This window comes from Schistocerca nitens, chromosome 8 (assembly GCF_023898315.1).
Source record: "Schistocerca nitens isolate TAMUIC-IGC-003100 chromosome 8, iqSchNite1.1, whole genome shotgun sequence".
Lineage (NCBI taxonomy): Eukaryota > Metazoa > Arthropoda > Insecta > Orthoptera > Acrididae > Schistocerca > Schistocerca nitens.
Genome location: NC_064621.1, coordinates 622,423,653 through 622,442,694, shown reverse-complemented (window position 1 = coordinate 622,442,694; position 19,042 = coordinate 622,423,653). Strand labels below are relative to the sequence as shown.

General features: G+C 44.2%; 1 protein-coding gene across 1 annotated transcript in view; it reads right to left on the bottom strand.

Moving 5' to 3' along the window:
• Window positions 1-19,042, bottom strand: part of LOC126199702 (myrosinase 1-like) — a 66,148-nt gene that overhangs the window by 21,518 nt on the left and 25,588 nt on the right. The window contains exons 3-4 of the mRNA XM_049936629.1: window positions 6,430-6,572; window positions 719-856 (exon numbers count right to left, since the gene is read on the bottom strand). Coding sequence (XP_049792586.1) covers window positions 719-856; window positions 6,430-6,572 — 281 coding nt within the window. The remainder of the gene's footprint in view (window positions 1-718; window positions 857-6,429; window positions 6,573-19,042) is intronic.

The window sequence follows — 19,042 nt, the reverse complement described above, 5'->3', positions numbered from 1 at the left end:
AAATTTGCCTCGTCACTCATCCAGAGGTTGTGAACAAGCTCCTCGTTTTCTTCAATCATTTGCAAAAGACTTTCACAGAAATGCTGTCGGACTACGAAGTCGTTATTATTCAAAGCGTTAACCACTTGGATTTTGTATGGGTGGTGATGAAAGTCTAACCTCAAATTCCTTCGGTCAGTCCCTTCAGAAATTCCAAGCGGAATAGTCTGTCTATGCGCTGATCTCGGGGGGATTCTTCCCACAGCGATTCTTACACGTTCCACATTCTCTGGAGTACGCACTGTCTTCGCTCTGCCGTCTCTTTCCCTTGTTGTTTCACCGACGTTTTCAAAGTTTTAGACCCGAGTTATTATTGAGTTAACCGAAGGCACAGGCCTATTACGATTAATTTGAAAATGCGCCCAGAAACGACGCTGAGCGGCAACATAGCTGCCGCTTTGGTAGGGCGCTTTCACTGCAAATGACCGTTGTTGCTTCGTGCACTGCTCCATGGTTGCTAAAATGCTTTGTGTTGGGGAACGCAGTGGTGACCTTGGTTACTCGCCACCCAGTACTTCCAAAGCTTACGCGCACTAAGAATAAATGCTGGTTTAATTGCAGCACCCTGTAAATCACAGCTTCAGAGCCTTGATGTTTTCCGTGGTTAATAGTGACTTCTTTTCTTATCGTCTATTTGGATGAAGGAAATAAAAATTGCAGCGTCACCGCTAACACTCACGTTGTAGTAGTGGATGCGGCCCGTGTCGTTAAGAACTCCTGGCGGGTCCAACCACCCGTTCTCAGTGATGAAAAACGGGTATCCGGGGTAAGACCGGTGCAGCCAGTTGAGGAGTTTTCGCAGACCCCACGGCACTTCCTGCAACCAATGACAAGCAGCAAAAGCCGGTTTTTTGATGAGGCACAGCAGCATTCAGATATAACTACGTTCGGTAAACAGTCACTCCAAAATCTGGAGCTCGGTAGCTCAAGCAGCAGCCAGTGCAGAATTTAAGTGTACTTACCGTAATATTAATACTTGAACACGAAAATTGAAGTACCGATTTTTAATATTAATTGTACAGGGAGGCCAACGACCCTTATATAATTCGAAAGGTACTTTGCCATAGACGTGCACAAAGAAAAAAATAAAGTGTGCATATAGCCGTTAAGAGCAGTAAAAGGAAGTAGAAGCTTTCACGTTCATACCACTGATGTCACGTTCTCTACCACGCATTAAAATCTCCAATACCAGAGCATCGAAAATTGAAGAACAACCAACCTCTAGCTGCGCGCCTATCAGGTGCTATGATAGAAATGACACACGAAACTCACAACATTTCGTGAAATCGCATTCTAGGGGCTATTATGTTTACAAAGTTCATTTACAGTAAAACATGCTTACCGGGCAGCTACAATGCGACAAATGCCAGGTCTTAGATGTTGTAAGCAGGGAAAAAATCAACATTTGGTAGTAAGGAAGTCTGTGTGCAACGTTGTATATTGGCGTCGTTATTTCACTTACTTTTCTGTAAGAGTAACTGTGTGGCGATCTGCTGCCATTACCAGAAGATTTGAAGCAAGTTCCTAATTATTCCTGATTATTAAGTTCCTAATTTAATTTCTTAATTTTGAATAACTACGACTTCCGACTTCCCTTATTATTCGGATTATAAGCTCCCTTCTCCTTGGAGATTATGTGGGTTAATTAATAATTATTACGTTACAATCCTCTTGTTGTAGTTGACCGTGTGTATCGAGACTTCGTACTTTGTTAAATGCAATGGTGTGGTACTAACTGATGGAGGCGCATTATGAACTGGTAAAATTTAATTTATTTCCTTTATCACACTGCACAAACATAAACACGCTATTATTCAAACTGTGTGCCACTACTATTAAACATAGAGATAAATCCTTCGGTACGCAACCGCCTTTGGCTCACGCAGCCCACACTTTCCACAGCCTCTCAACAACTGCCTCTGCTTGCGACTCTCTGCGCCACTGGGCATTGTCGCCCTCCAAAGAACAACCACTTACAGATACTACACACCAGTACCCTTACAGGATACTATATTTGTTTTAGGATATGTATAGAAGGAGAATACTAACGGGTCACAGTGAGAGACGAGAAGCTAGATAGATACAAGTTCTGCTTAGAGAAAGAAATAGCAGTGTGGACATTCGTAATGATAATGTATCTCTTTTATTTAACACTGCATCTGTTTTATTTAATACTGCATCTGTTTTATTTAATACTTGAACATCGAAAATTGAAGTAACTACTTTTAAATTAATGATGTAAGGAGCTCAACGAAACTTACATAATTCGAAAGAAACTTAGCCGTAGGTACACACAAAAGAAAAAAAAATCATGTGCATAAATAATAGACCCATACACGCATGAAAACTTTTCCTTTATCTCTGACATTGCTACCCATTTCTACCACGCCTCGGTGGTCTCGCGGTTCTAGGCGCGCAGTCCGGAACCGCGAGACTGCTACGGTCGCAGGTTCGAATCCTGCCTCGGGCATGGATGTGTGTGATGTCCTTAGGTTAGTTAGATTTAAGTAGTTCTAAGTTCTATGGGACTGATGACCACAGCTGTTAAGTCCGATAGTGCTCAGAGCCATTTCTACCACGCCTAACGATCAGGCACTATGGCAGAAACGACACTCGAAAGTAACAACGCCCTTTCGTGGATTTGTGTTCTAGGGACGTTTACGTTTAACTGTTGCAAATCGTTCATTTGCAGTAACACACGCATAGCGGACAGGTGTAGTGCTGCAACTGCTACTTCCTTGATCTTGTCAACAGTGGAAAACGAAACGTAATAACGAAACCATCGGCGACGACAAACGTTGTTTATTAGAATCGTTTTTTCCGTTACTTTCATGTAAGAGTAAACAGAACTAACTCTGTGTTCGTTTGTCGCCGTCACCACATTCACTGCGTTCCTAACTTTCAGTATCTTCATTTTGAGTAGCCACAACGTCCCCTATTATGAGGAAACTATATTTGTTTTAGGCTATGCCTCGAATAAGAATATTAATGGGTCGGACTAAAACGCGAAGAGCTAGACACAATTCTTGTGTAGAGAAAGAAATGCGAATAATGCAGATAATTCTATTATCGTTCTGAAAGATACATTTAAATGTGGACTGAACATAATTCCAAATAATTCTGAGAACTGCAATTGCGGTTTGATGAATGTACAGCGTAGATTTTGTAATGCACATCATTTAGCGGCTGAAGTGTTGTCATAAGGCCAAAGTTTATTTGCCGCCATTAACACAAAATTTATTTTTCAACACAGTTTATCAAAGACTCCCATCAAATGATCGAACAATTAAAGAGAAATCAGAGAATTATTTCAAGAAGACACGTAGCTACAGTGCAGCATTTGCCACGGATCAGTCCTGCAGCTAAAATTTCAGCCACTTTAAGAGACATGACATCTACTATCACAGATGAAGTCCGCTGACGCAGTTGGTCGAATTTCGACCACATACAATACTAGTACTCCTTAAACTGCTATTCCACACTGTACAGCATGGGCAGTAGTCACAAAAACCTATATTTGTCCCCAGAATGAGATTTGCACTCTGCAGCGGAGAGTGTGCTGATGTGAAACTTCCTGACAGATTAAAACTGTGTGCCGGACCGAGACTCGAACTCGGGACCTTTGCCTTTCGCGGGCAAGTGCTCTACCAACTGAGCTACCCAAGCACGACTCACGGCCCCTCTTCACAGCTTTACTTCTGTCAGTACCTCGTTTGGAAGGTCTACTCGGGACCTTTACCTTTCGTGGGCAAGTGCTCTACCAACTGAGCTACCCAAACACGACTCACGGTCCCTCCTCACACCTTCCAAACGAGGTACTGGCAAAAGTAAAGCTGTGAGGAGGGGCCGTGAGTCGTGCCTGGGTAGCTCAGTTGGTAGAGCACTTGCCCGCTAAAGGCAAAGGTCCCGAGTTCGAGTCTCGGTCCGGCACACAGTTTTAATCTGCCAGGAAGTTTCACCTATATTCGTGACTGTAGTCCCTAATTTGTCACTCCACGATGTACAGCTGGATGGTTTAAGGGGTAGCCACTGCAGCGTGTAGGTGCTATACCCCTTAAACTGTCATTGCAGCCCGCATCTCGTGGTCGTGCGGTAGCGTTCTCGCTTCCCACGCCCGGGTTCCCGGGTTCGATTCCCGGCGGGGTCAGGGATTTTCTCTGCCTCGTGATGGCTGGGTGTTGTGTGCTGTCCTTAGGTTAGTTAGGTTTAAGTAGTTCTAAGTTCTAGGGGACTTATGACCACAGCAGTTGAGTCCCATAGTGCTCAGAGCCATTTGAACCTGTCATTGCACAAATTAAAACTGGTCCTCTTATGACATAGTAGCTAAAACCTTTAGGTGTAGCTATACCACATAAACCGACAGTGCGCAGTGAACAGCTTTGCAGCTTCAGGTGTTGCTACTGTATCCTTCAGTTGTAATTTGCATGGCTGTAGTCCCCAAACTCCAATACAACTGAACATCTTAAAGAGCAACCACTGCAGCCTTTAGGCGTTTCCAGAATGTGTTTACTGGGAGATTAAAACTCTTTGCCAGACTGGGACTCGAATTTTGGACTTTTGCCTTTCGCGAAGTGCTGTATCGACTGAGCTATGAAATACAACCCGCCCTCACAGCCTTACTTCCGTCAGTACCTCATCTCCTCCCTTCCAAAATTCCCAATAGTTCTCCCACGAAACTCCCGGGACTAGCATTACTGGAAGAAAGGGCGTTACGGAGACAAGGGTTAGCCACACTCCGGGGGATTGTTTCCAGAATGAAGTTTACAAGGTAGAGGATGAGATACTGGCGGAAGTAGAGATGTGAGGAGCGGTTGTGAGTCCTGCTGTGGTAGCACAGTTGGTACAGTACTTGCCCGAGAATGGCAAAAGTCCCAGTTTCGAGTACTGTTAGCTTCACACTTTTAATCTTCCAGGAAGTTTCAGTCATTAGGTCTAATTATACTCCATAATATTTCACTTCACAATGAGCAGATGTGTAGCTAAGGACTATTCACTGCCATCTGTTGCCGTTGTGGTCTTCAGTCCTGAGACTGGTTTGATGCAGCTCTCCATGCTACTCTATCCTGTGCAAGCTGCTTCATCTCCCAGTACCTACTGCAACCTACATCCTTCTGAATCTGCTTAGTGTATTCATCTCTTGGTCTCCCTCTACGATTTTTACCCTCCACGCTGCCCTCCAGTACTAAATTGGTGATCCGTTGATTCCTCAGAACTTTTTCTACCAATCGATTCCTTCTTCTAGTCACGTTGTGCCACAAACTCCTCTTCTCCCCAATTCTATTCAATACCTCCTCATTAGTTACGTGATCTACCCATCTACGTAATATTCAGCATTCTTCTGTAGCACCACATTTCAAAAGCTTCTATTCTCTTCTTGTCCGAACTACTTATCGTCCATGTTTCACTTCCATACATGGCTACACTCTATACAAATACTTTCAGAAACGACTTCCTGACGAATCTATACTCGATGTTAACAAATTTCTCTTCTTCAGAAATGCTTTCCTTGCCATTGCCAGTCTGCATTTTATATCCTCTCTACTTCGACCATCATCAGTTATTTTGCTCCCCAAATAGCAAAACTCGTTTACTACTTTAAGTGTCCCATTTCCTAACCTAATTCCCTCAGCATCACCCGACTTAATTCGACTACATTCCATTATCCTCGTTTTGCTTTTGTTGATGTTCATCTTATATCCTCCTTTCAAGACACTGTCGATTGCGTTCAACTGCTCTTCCAAGTCCATTGCTGTCTCTGACAGAATTACAATGTCATCGGTGAATCTCAAAGTTTTTATTTCTTCTCCATGGATTTTAATACCTACTCCGAATTTTTCTTTTGTTTCCTTTGCTGCTTGCTAAATATACAGATTGAATAACATCGGGGAGAGGCTACAACCGTGTCTCACTTCCTTCCCAACCACTGCTTCCCTTTCATGTCCCTCGACTCTTATAACTGCCATCTGGTTTCTGTACAAATTGTAAATAGCCTTTCGCTCGCTGTATTTTACCCCTGCCACCTTCAGAATTTGAAAGAGACTATTCCAGTCAACTGCCATCTATAGGTGTATAACTTCAATTCATAAATTACTATTGCACAATATACAGATGGCTTAAGGTGTAGTTACAATGTTCAGTGGAGCTGTCCTTCCTAAACTGCCATTCCAGAGTACACAGCCAGGGAGATTACGGAGCATCCACATGAACACACACACACACACACACACAAAACACCTTCCGTACAGGCCTTCAAGGCCCTTACGTCTGACAACACTCTATAAACAGCCACTACACTTGTACAGCTAAATCGGTTGAGTAGTAAACACTGACACCTTTAGGTGTTGCTATATCCCTGAACTGTCGCTCCACGACGTACAGTGGCATGCTTACCGTTACCCAGCCGCCGGACGGGTAACCTTCGAAAGGCGACGTGACGACTCCTGTGTCGTAGGTCTTGGAGGGCTGCACTCCGGCGCTGCTAGATGTGACGAGGTCCGACGTGTAGTGGTTGAGCCCGAAGAAGTCGGCTGTGCCTGCGGAAACGTTAGGGGCGTGTGAGGCACGAAGCTGCGACTGACCAACCTGCTATGTTTTCCAGCCGACTTCGGGAGTTCTCCGTGAGGGGCCTCCTTAAGCCCGACTGACGTTTTCCATGTACTAAAAATTACTTGTGTGAATTCAAGAACATGTAGCAGATGCCTCTTAAGCGAATTGTGTGTATTAAGTACTTTTTCATAGTACATACACTCTTTCACGAAATTTCGCGCAAAAATTAACGACTTTTCCTTCAGCTCACAGTCCAGATCACACAGTCAGCATTAAGAGTGACAAGAGTGTACATGTAGATTTAAAAGTGCCGGGTGGTTATACACTACTGGCCATTAAAATTGCTACACCACGAAGATGACGTGCTACAGACGCGAAATTTAACCGACAGGAAGAAGATGCTCTGATATGTAAATGATTAGCTTTTCAGAGCATTCACACAAGGTTGGTGCTGGTGGCGACACCTACAACGTGTTGATATGAGGAAAGTTTCCAACCGATTTCTCATACACAAACAGCAGTTGACCGGCGTTGCCTGGTGAAACGTTGTTCTGATGCCTCGTGTAAGGAGGAGCAATGCGTACCATCACGTTTCCGACTTTAATAAAGGTCGGATTGTAGCCTATCGCGATTGCGGTTTATCGTATCGCGACATTGCTGCTCGCGTTGGTCGAGATACAATGACTGTTAGCAGAATATGGGCTCAGTGGGTCCAGAAGGGTAATACGGAACGCCGTGTTGGATCCCAACGGCCTCGTATTACTAGCAGTCGAGTTGACAGGCATCTTATCCGCATGGCTGTAACGGATCGTGCAGTCACGTCTCAATCCCGGAGTCAACAGATGGGGACGTTTGCAAGACAACAACCATCAGCACTAACAGTTCGACGACGTTTGCAGCAGCATGGACTATCAGCTGGGGGACCGTGGCTGCGGTTACCCTTGACGCTGCATCACAGACAGGAGTGCCTGCAATGGTGTACTCAACGACGAACCTGGGTGCACCAATGGCAAATCGTCATTTTTTCGGATGAATCCAGGTTCTGTTTACAGCATCATGATGGTCGCATCCTGCCGGCCGAAGTGGCCGAGCGGTTAAAGGCGCTACAGTCTGGAACCGCACGACCGCTACGGTCGCAGGTTCGAATCCTGCCTCGGGCATGGATGTGTGTGATGTCCTTAGGTTAGTTAGGTTTAAGTAGTTCTAAGTTCTAGGGGACTTATGACCACAGCAGTTGAGTCCCATAGTGCTCAGAGCCATTTGAACCATTTTTTGGTCGCATCCGTGTTTGGCGACATCGCTGTGAACGCACATTGGAAGCGTGTATTCGTTATCGCCATACTGGCGCATCACCCGGCGCGATGTTATGAGGTGCCATTGGCTACACGCCTCGGTCGCCTCTTGTTCGCATTGACGACACTTTGAACAGTGGACGTTACATTTCAGATGTGTTACGACCCGTGATTCTGCCCTTCATTCGATCCCTGCGAAACCCTACATTTCAGCAGGATAATGGACGACGGCATGTTGGAGGTCCTGTACGGGCCTTTCTGGATACAGAAAATGTTCGACTGCTGCCCTGGCCAGCACATTCTCCAAATGTCTCACCAACTGAAAACGTCTGTTCAATGGTGGCCGAGCAACTGGCTCGTCACAATACGCCAGTCACTGCTATTGATGAACTGTGGTATCGCGTTGCAGCTGCCTGGGCAGCTGTACCTGTACACGCCATCCAAGCTCCGTTTGAGTCAATGCCCAGGCGTATTAAGGCCGTTATTACGGCCAGAGGTGGTTGTTCTGGGTACTGATTTCTCAGGATCTATGCACCCAAATTGTGTGAAAATGTAATCACATGTCAGTTCTAGTATAAAATATTTGTCCAATGAATACCCGTTTATCATTTGCATTTCTTCCTGGTGTAGCAATTTTAATGGCCAATAGCGTAATTAATCTTTCCCTTCATAACACATTGTAATACGGAAACTAATTGCCGTAAGAGTACTAAACTTGGTAGCACCAATGTCAACGACACGGGAAAGAGTAATAATGCAGAATCAGTTCAACACTTTTAATGTGCTGCTACGGTACATCATAGCATTACATACCGACACTATTACCGCTACAAAGGGGGCTCAGTGAGGCGCCCGTCAGCGTGCAGAAGAGTCTGAAAGCACAGTATTGCATTCTCCACAGCAGAACGAAGCATGTCAGTAGGTATGCTGGCTATCTCTCTTGATAATCTGCGCTTCAGATCAGCACATGTGTGAATGTTCCCTTGGTAAACCCTGCCCTTCAGGTAGCCCCACAACCTGAAATCACAGGGAGTGAGATGAGGTAATCGTGCCGGCTAAGCATTTGGAAACAATGGGGTTATAATTCGATCGTTTCAAAGAAGCAGGTGAACTTCACGAGCAATGTGCGGTGGGGCCCTACTTTGCATGAAAACTAAGAGTTCGATGCGTCTCTCTCCTGCAGGGCGGGTATGACATGCTGGCGAAGCACATCGCAGTAACGCCGGACAGTCGCACTGAACGTCTTTGGTCCTTGAGCGCCAACGTGTACAAAAAAGAATGGGCCAATGATCAACGTAGTTGTGAAGCCACACCATACAGTGACACGTTACCCATACAGAGGAACTTCACGCACAGTGACTGAAGATCCCCACTTTCGGCAGTTCTGTGTGTTCACTTCGCCCGCTAGAGAAATATGAGCTTCGTCTGTCCAGAGGATTGCCCAAGGCCAGCCCTCATCAACTTCAATTCTTGCGACGAAATGGAGAGCGAAATCAATACGTCACTGTGCATCCTGTGGTGCAACCTGCTCTACGATATAGATATTGTACGGATACCATTTGAGAATGGTTCGGAGCACCTTCCGTACAGTGGAGCACGGGATGTTCAACTGTCGTGACACAGCAAGCGCACTGCCTCACGGTCGGCAATTGCGCGCAGCGTTGTCTGCCATAGCAACAGCGACTTCGTCAGCCACGTGTGGTGCAACCTGCCGTCTGCCTCTTCCCGCAGCGACGCCCAGTTCTCCAGTTGATTCGAACTTCTTCCTCATGCTCCGCACAGCAGGCGGAGAAAGACGACCATTCCGTAATCCTGTCAGCCGGCGGTATTCTCGAAGTGCAGCTGCAACAATACTGTTTTTTTTTTTTAATATAAAACAGCTTCACCAATAATGCTCTGCTCCTTTTGTCCAAGCTCATGTTGGCACGTCAACAAGTGCACTGTGACTGGACAAGTGTGTGAGACTATGAATCACGATGACTGACCACGGCACCTGGTGGCCATTGTTGGAACTGGACGGTGGCGCTTTGACGCATGGAAATCATGCACCCCATACACTGGACATTAATGCTGCCAAGTTTGGTACTAATACGGTAATTAGTTTCGTGCTGTAACGCGTTAAATATCTAAAGTTTAATTATAACTACCCGGTATTTACCAAAACGTAGCAGTTACTCACAAACATACAATTTCAGTTTTAGTACGTTATTTGACATGGAGTAACGGAACTACTCTTACTGACTCTATTATCTCCACTAGTTGATTACGTTGTTTCTCTCCCTCAGTTTTGTACTGTAACCGCAAATATAACGTCATGTTTAATATTGTGTGCTTCCCCTCTTTTTTTTACAGAGGTTAGTTAGCACCCAGGTTTCCACAAGTTTTGTTGAATTAGCGTTTGTCGTTTCGACATTATTGCGATGTCTTTAGCACTTTATGTGTTGATGACACGAGTCTCATGACTTCTGTCTAATATTTTCATAGTGCAACGGTTTATTTATTATTACTCGTTTCGAACACGGGTATCCTGTTTAGACGTGTTGTTCTCAATCTGATATGGACGTACTTTCTTTTTCTGATTCTTCCCTCCCTTTCTTAGTTCATGCCAGTGTGCTAAGCATTCATTCATAATACACTCCTGGAAATGGAAAAAAGAACACATTGACACCGGTGTGTCAGACCCACCATACTTGCTCCGGACACTGCGAGAGGGCTGTACAAGCAATGATCACACGCACGGCACAGCGGACACACCAGGAACCGCGGTGTTGGCCGTCGAATGGCGCTACCTGCGCAGCATTTGTGCACCGCCGCCGTCAGTGTCAGCCAGTTTGCCGTGGCATACGGAGCTCCATCGCAGTCTTTAACACTGGTAGCATGCCATGACTGCGTGGACGTGAACCGTATGTGCAGTTGACGGACTTTGAGCGAGGGCGTATAGTGGGCATGCGGGAGGCCGGGTGGACGTACCGCCGAATTGCTCAACACGTGGGGCGTGAGGTCTCCACAGTACATCGATGTTGTCGCCAGTGGTCGGCGGAAGGTGCACGTGCCCGTCGACCTGGGACCGGACCGCAGCGACGCACGGATGCACGCCAAGACCGTAGGATCCTACGCAGTGCCGTAGGGGACCGCACCGCCACTTCCCAGCAAATTAGGGACACTGTTGCTCCTGGGGTATCGGCGAGGACCATTCGCAACCGTCTCCATGAAGCTGGGCTACGGTCCCGCACACCGTTAGGCCGTCTTCCGCTCACGCCCCAACATCGTGCAGCCCGCCTCCAGTGGTGTCGCGACAGGCGTGAATGGAGGGACGAATGGAGACGAGTCGTCTTCAGCGATGAGAGTCGCTTCTGCCTTGGTGCCAATGATGGTCGTATGCGTGTTTGGCGCCGTGCAGGTGAGCGCCACAATCAGGACTGCATACGACCGAGGCACACAGGGCCAACACCCGGCATCATGGTGTGGGGAGCGATCTCCTACACCGGCCGTACACCACTGGTGATCGTCGAGGGGACACTGAATAGTGCACGGTACATCCAAACCGTCATCGAACCCATCGTTCTACCATTCCTAGACCGGCAAGGGAACTTGCTGTTCCAACAGGACAATGCACGTCCGCATGTATCCCGTGCCACCCAACGTGCTCTAGAAGGTGTAAGTCAACTACCCTGGCCAGCAAGATCTCCGGATCTGTCCCCCATTGAGCATGTTTGGGACTGGATGAAGCGTCGTCTCACGCGGTCTGCACGTCCAGCACGAACGCTGGTCCAACTGAGGCGCCAGGTGGAAATGGCATGGCAAGCCGTTCCACAGGACTACATCCAGCATCTCTACGATCGTCTCCATGGGAGAATAGCAGCCTGCATTGCTGCGAAAGGTGGATATACACTGTACTAGTGCCGACATTGTGCATGCTCTGTTGCCTGTGTCTATGTGCCTGTGGTTCTGTCAGTGTGATCATGTGATGTATCTGACCCCAGGAATGTGTCAATAAAGTTTCCCCTTCCTGGGACAATGAATTCACGGTGTTCTTATTACAATTTCCTGGAGTGTAGGTGTTTCTACACCATGGCCCCTGTTGATAGATTGTGCAGCCAGTTTCCTTCTTTTAAGATTGACCTGCTTGAAGTATACCTGCTTGGTTTCCCAAGCGTGCTTGTTGGCTAAAGTACAGGAGATTGGAAGTTTTAAATTTCTGTTCCTTTATTTCACTGATACTTACAATGGGATTCCACTCTGCATTTGTGTTTGCCTGTATATTAGAATACATTAATATACTTTCCTGGTTATGACTGGGTACTGATTGCAACGGTTCGATGTGTACTACGTAATGAGACACCACTTTACGAGGTATCTGTAACTGTAGACTGTGATTGTTGTACTTATCGCTAGCAATTTCGTACAGTAGACATGTAACTACACGTGATATGGTTTTACAGATCTTCCGCATGTATAGGAATATTTAATTGCACGTATTTCTTTCTTGGTCTGTAACGTCGTTTTTCTAGACTGCACTACAATCGTGCAGTTACTCTTCTTGAGGTAAAGCAGAAGCTTTTAGGTTTTAGTACCTTTCTAGTTTTTTCATAAGTCCTGTATGACGCAGATTAACGTTGCCTCGACCTTCTCCTTTGCTTACCTTCATTCTGCGACATGTAACCACGGTGGTGGCTACACTCCATTTGTTGGCATTATTGTGTCAGTGTTGTGAGTTCTCCCCTCTTTACATTATTTTGATGGTACATGACGGGTGATCGTTTTCACGCGTCTATAACTTTTATTAGTTGTCATAGATATTTGTTCTGACTGCACACCTGTACCTATAATGTTTTGATAATATCCGACACAGTGTTCTGGTTTATTCCTTTACATCCATGTTCTCAATTAGCCACCTACTCATGAAGGTACTAACTGACATACGAGTGCCGGCCGCAGTGGCCGAGCCGGTTCAGTCTGGAACCACATGACCGCTACGGTCGCAGGTTCGGATCCTGCATCGAGCATAGATGTGTATGATGTCCTTACGTTAGTTAGATTTAAGTAGTTCTAAGTTCCCCCACGAACCATGGACCTTGCCGTTGGTGGGGAGGCTTGCGTGCCTCAGCGATACAGATGGCCGTACCGTAGGTGCTACCACAACGGAGGGGTATCTGTTGAGAGGCCAGACAAACATGTGGTTCCTGAAGAGGGGTAGCAGCCTTTTCAATAGTTGCAGGGGCAACAGTCTGGATGATTGACTGATCTGGCCTTGTAACATTAACCAAAACGGCCATGCTGTGCTGGTACTGCGAACGGCTGAAAGCAAGGGGAAACTACAGCCGTAATTTTTCCCGAGGACATGCAGCTTTACTGTATGATTAAATGATGATGGCGTCCTCTTGGGTAAAATATTCCGGAGGTAAAATAGTCGCCCATTCGGATCTCCGGGCGGGGACTACTCAAGAGGATGTCGTTATCAGGCGAAAGAAAACTGGCATTCTACGGATCGGAGCGTGGAATGTCAGACCCCTTAATCGGGCAGGTAGGTTAGAAAATTTAAAAACGGAAATGGATAGGTTAAAGTTAGATATAGTGGGAATTAGTGAAGTTCGCTGGCAGGAGGAACAAGACTTTTGGTCAGGTGATTACAGATTTATAAATACAAAATCAAATAGGGGTAATGCAGGAGTAGGTTTAATAATGAATAAAAAAATAGGAGTGCGGGTTAGCTACTACAAACAGCATAGTGAACGCATTATTGTGGCCAAGATAGACACAAAGCCGATGCCTACTACAGTAGTACAAGTTTATATGCCAACTAGCTCTGCAGATGATGAAGATTATTGATGAAATGTATTACGAGATAAAAGAAATTTTTCAGGTAGTGAAGGGAGACGAAAATTTAATAGTCATGGGTGACTGGAATTCGTCAGTAGGAAAAGGGAGAGAAGGAAACATAGTAGGTGAATATGGATTGGGGGGAAGAAATGAAAGAGGAAGCCGCCTTGTAGAATTTTGCACAGAGCATAACTTAATCATAGCTAACACTTGGTTCAAGAATCATAAAAGAAGGTTGTATACTTGGAAGAATCCTGGAGATACTAAAAGGTATCAGATAGATTATATAATGGTAAGACAGAGATATAGGAACCAGGTTTTAAATTGTAAGACATTTCCAGGGGTAGATGTGGATTCTGACCACAATCTATTGGTTATGAACTGCAGATTGAAACTGAAGAAACTGCAAAAAGGTGGGAATTTAAGGAGATGGGACCTGGATAAACTGAAAGAACCAGAGGTTGTAGAGAGTTTCAGGGAGAGCATAAGGGAACAATTGACAGGAATGTGGGAAAGAAATACAGTAGAAGAAGAATGGGTAGCTCTGAGGGATGAAGTAGTGAAGGCAGCAGAGGATCAAGTAGGTAAAAAGACGAGGGCTAATAGAAATCCTTGGGTAACAGAAGAAAATTGCATTTAATTGATGAAAAGAGAACATATAAAAATGCAGTAAATGAAGCAGGCAAAAAGGAATACAAACGTCTCAAAAATGAGATCGAAGGAAGTGCAAAATGGCTAAGCAGGTATGGCTAGAGGACAAATATAAGGATGTAGAGGCTTGTCTCACTAGGGGTAAGATAGATACAGCCTACAGGAAAATTAGAGAGACCTTTGGAGAGAAGAGAACCACTTGTATGAATATCAAGAGCTCAGATGGCAACCCAGTTCTAAGCAAAGAAGGGAAAGCAGAAAGGTGGAAGGAGTATATAGAGGGTTTATACAAGGGCGATGTACTTGAGGACAATATTATTGAAATGGAAGAGGATGTAGATGAAGATGAATTGGGAGATAAGATACTGCGTGAAGAGTCTGACAGAGCACTGAAAGACCTGAGTCGAAACAAGGCCCCGGGAGTAGACAACATTCCATTAGAACTACTGATGGCCTTGGGAGAGCCAGTCATGACAAAACTCTACCATCTGGTGAGCAAGATGTATGAGACAGGCGAAATACCCACAGACTTCAAGAAGAATATAATAATTCCAATCCCAAATAAAGCAGGTGTTGACAGATGTGAAAATTACCGAACTATCAGTTTAATAAGTCACGGCTGCAAAATACTAACGCGAATTCTTTACAGACGAATGGAAAAACTGGTAGAAGCGGACCTCGGGGAAGATCAGTTTGGATTCCGTAGAAATGTTGGAACACGTGAGGCAATACAAACCTTACGACTTATCTTAGAAGAAAGATTAAGAAAAGGCAAACCTACGTTTCTAGCATTTGTAGACTTAGAGAAAGCTTTTGACAATGTTAACTGGAATACTCTCTTTCAAATTCTAAAGGTGGCAGGGGTAAAATACAAGGAGCGAAAGGCTATTTACAATTTGTACAGAAACCAGATGGCAGTTATAAGAGTGGAGGGGCATGAAAGGGAAGCAGTGGTTGGGAAAGGAGTGAGACAGGGTTGTAGCCTCTCCCCGATGTTATTCAATCTGTATATTGAGCAAGCAGTAAAGGAAACAAAAGAAAAATTCGGAGTAGGTATTAAAATTCATGGAGAAGAAGTAAAAACTTTGAGGTTCGCCGATGACATTGTAATTCTGTCAGAGACAGCAAAGGACTTGGAAGAGCAGTTGAACGGAATGGACAGTGGCTTGAAAGGAGGATGTAAGATGAACATCAACAAAAGCAAAACGAGGATAATGGAATGTAGTCAAATTAAGTCGGGTGATGCTGAGGGAATTAGATTAGGAAATGAGACACATAAAGTAGTAAAGGAGTTTTGCTATTTAGGGAGTAAAATAACTGATGATGGTCGAAGTAGAGAGGTTATAAAATGTAGACTGGTAATGGCAAGGAAAGCGTTTCTGAAGAAGAGAAATTTGTTAACATCGAGTATAGATTTAAGTGTCAGGAAGTCGTTTCTGAAAGTATTTGTATGGAGTGTAGCCATGTATGGAAGTGAAACATGGACGATAACTAGTTTGGACAAGAAGAGAATAGAAGCTTTCGAAATGTGGTGCTACAGAAGAATGCTGAAGATAAGGTGGGTAGATCACGTAACTAATGTGGAGGTATTGAATAGGATTGGGGAGAAGAGAAGTTTATGGCACAACTTGACTAGAAGAAGGGATCGGTTGGTAGGACATGTTTTGAGGCATCAAGGGATCACAAATTTAGCATTGGAGGGCAGCGTGGAGGGTAAAAATCGTAGAGGGAGGCCAAGAGATGAATACACTAAGCAGATTCAGAAGGATGTAGGTTGCAGTAGGTACTGGGAGGTGAAGAAGCTTGCACAGGATAGAGTAGCATGGAGAGCTGCATCAAACCAGTCTCAGGACTGAAGACCACAACAACAACAACAAAAAGTTCTAGGGGACTGATGACCTCAGATGTTAAGTCCCATAGTGCTCAGAGCCATTTGAACAGTTTTGTCATGCGAGTATGTTTCCTAGTTGTTTTTATGTTGTTGATTCAAATGGTACAAATGGCTCTGAGCACTATGGGAATAAACTTCCGAGGTCATCAATCCCCTATAACTTAGAACTACTTAAACCTAACTAACCTAAGGACATCATACACATCTATGCCCGAGGCAGGATTCGAACCTGCGACCGTAGCGGTCGCGCGGTGTTATCGGTTATACTTTCCTCAAGGGCTACGTGATTTAGAGCTACGTGTTTTTGAGTATTATTATTGAAATGAATGTCTTCCTAATAAACTGCGTATGCGTTGCAGTACTGTTTTTTAGACTTACTTCAGAGTTGATGGTTTGGTATATCACCCAGCCACACACCTGCTTACCAGCAGGCTTATCACATTCATGACAATGTTGGTTATGACCTCTTCCATATATTTCAGCACTTACTGCTTAGTGGTAATTAGTTACAGTAAATTACATTAGATTTACAGTTTGGTTCATTGAAAGTGTTTTATTAAATAAGTGACGCTTTATGAACCTGTGATTGATAGATTACATTGATACAACTTTATATTCTTGTTTAATTAGGTATTATCAGTATATGGAACATGATGGTGCAGACAGTTGTCGGGTTGACCTTTAGTATGTGGTTTATGTTATACCATTATATGACAATATATAAATAAATATTTTACCTTCAGTTTGTAGTCATCAGTGTATGACTGTATTTGTTTTGCTCCAGGTATTTCACTGTGATTATCTGCCCATAACATGCAATATTGACTTCCTTTTAGTACGTCTTTTTTTACGAGTACAATTATGTGGCAATGTATTCTGTTCACAAGTTTTAATTGATACAGTGTGAAATTGTTATGTTATTTTATTCCTTAATTTGTCTTTAACTTTGATGTTACTCCATGTACAGTTTGGTATTGTTGTGTTACTACATATAAACACTCTATATAAGAATTGTAGCATGTGAGGTCCGCCAGTTATGCAAAACACCGTTTTCTCTCAGTACCCAAACATGTTTGAGCAACACTGTGCCATCATCAGTGGGTTTCCGTTTTATTTATTCCGTAATGTGAACACTTTTATTAAATTATTACAAAATTATGTGGTTGTTTAGTTCAAACAATAGTTCGTTTCTTTTTGTTAATATGTTTACACTTGGTGTGCATGATTTTTCCGGATCACTTGTGTATTATTTACTACAGGTAACTTGTCATCTGCAACCAAACGATGTTGATGAGAAACTTTGCTGGTAGGTAACCTATCAACTAAAATGTAATTTTGTTTGTCGCCATATTTCGCACCTATATTCGTTTTTACTTACGTTTTCGCGTGGCAAGCCCTATTATTCTCCGCATCATAATGAGGTGTCGTGATGCAAACGTAAATGTAACACGTATTTTCCACAAATCAGGTCGTAAAAGCACTTTTAACTTCACCAAAACACAGTGTAATTGTGGTTGTTGTGTGTCTCAGCCCAGTAAATGTTCCTTTGATCACCAGAGAGCTCGGTGCAGAATTTCAATTTTGCTGACATTTTATCTTTGCCTTTGTGTGTGTGTCTGTTTTCTGTATGCTTCTAGCTGTATGTGTTGTCTTTTACATGGTGTTCCTTTTGTGTGTAAATGGTGACTCTCTGAATACACTACACTCTACAAGGGCACGCTATTCAACACATTAAAGGATGTTTACAAAAAAGACAACAGAAACGGATCAAGTCTACCCTCCAGCCATGGTGGCCGAGCGGTTCTAGGCGCTACAGTCCGGAACCGCGCAACCGCTACGGTCGCAGGTTCGAATCCTGCCTCGGGCATGGATGTGTGTGATTCCTTAGGTTTAAGTAGTTCTCAGTTCTAGGGGACTGATGACCTTAGAAGTTAAGTCCCATAGTGCTCAGAGCCATTTTTGAACCAAGTCTACCCACACACATAGACACACACACACACCTGCACGCACGCATGCGCGCGCACATACACACACACACACACACACACACACACACACACACACACACACATACGAAAAATGGATACACTACAATCCGCAAAAACTTACGATCGTTTGGTTGCAGATGACAAGCTACCTGTAGTAAATAACACACAAGTGATCCGGAAAAATCATGCACACCAAGTGTAAAGGTATTAACAAAAAGAAACGAACTATTGTTTGAACTAAACAACCACATAATTTTGTAATAATTTAATAAAAATGTTCACATTACAGAATAAATAAAACGGAAATCCACTGATGATGGCACAGTGGTGCTGAAACATTTTTGGGTACTGAGAGAAAACGGTGTTTTGCATAACTGGCAGACCTCACATCCTACAATATTAACTTCAAACGTTGTCAACACAAGGTCCTGCAAAATCCACATGATGAATAACTGTATATAAGACTTGCACGGTCCCCTTTTGTTATGTATTTCATAGTGTTACCTTTATGTCTGTACACAGGGTCCTGAATATTGCGTAATATATCGCTGAAACTGGTTGCTTTATAAAATAACTATTGAAAATTTAGATGGCTGAAAGGCGTTTTTTTTTTTTTTAATTCGACATTCTGGTTTGTAATAGCCCGATTGGTGACTGTGGTGTCAACTGCTGCTCAAATTGCTGCTGCAGATGCAGTACGAAGCGCCCGAGCCGCTCTCTGAGCACGTCTTCCCTCTCGGTAGTGCTACGTGGCCGTCTGGAGCCCAGTCACCTTGCAATTTTCTGCCGCAAAAAGTGCAGTTCCTTCAATAAAT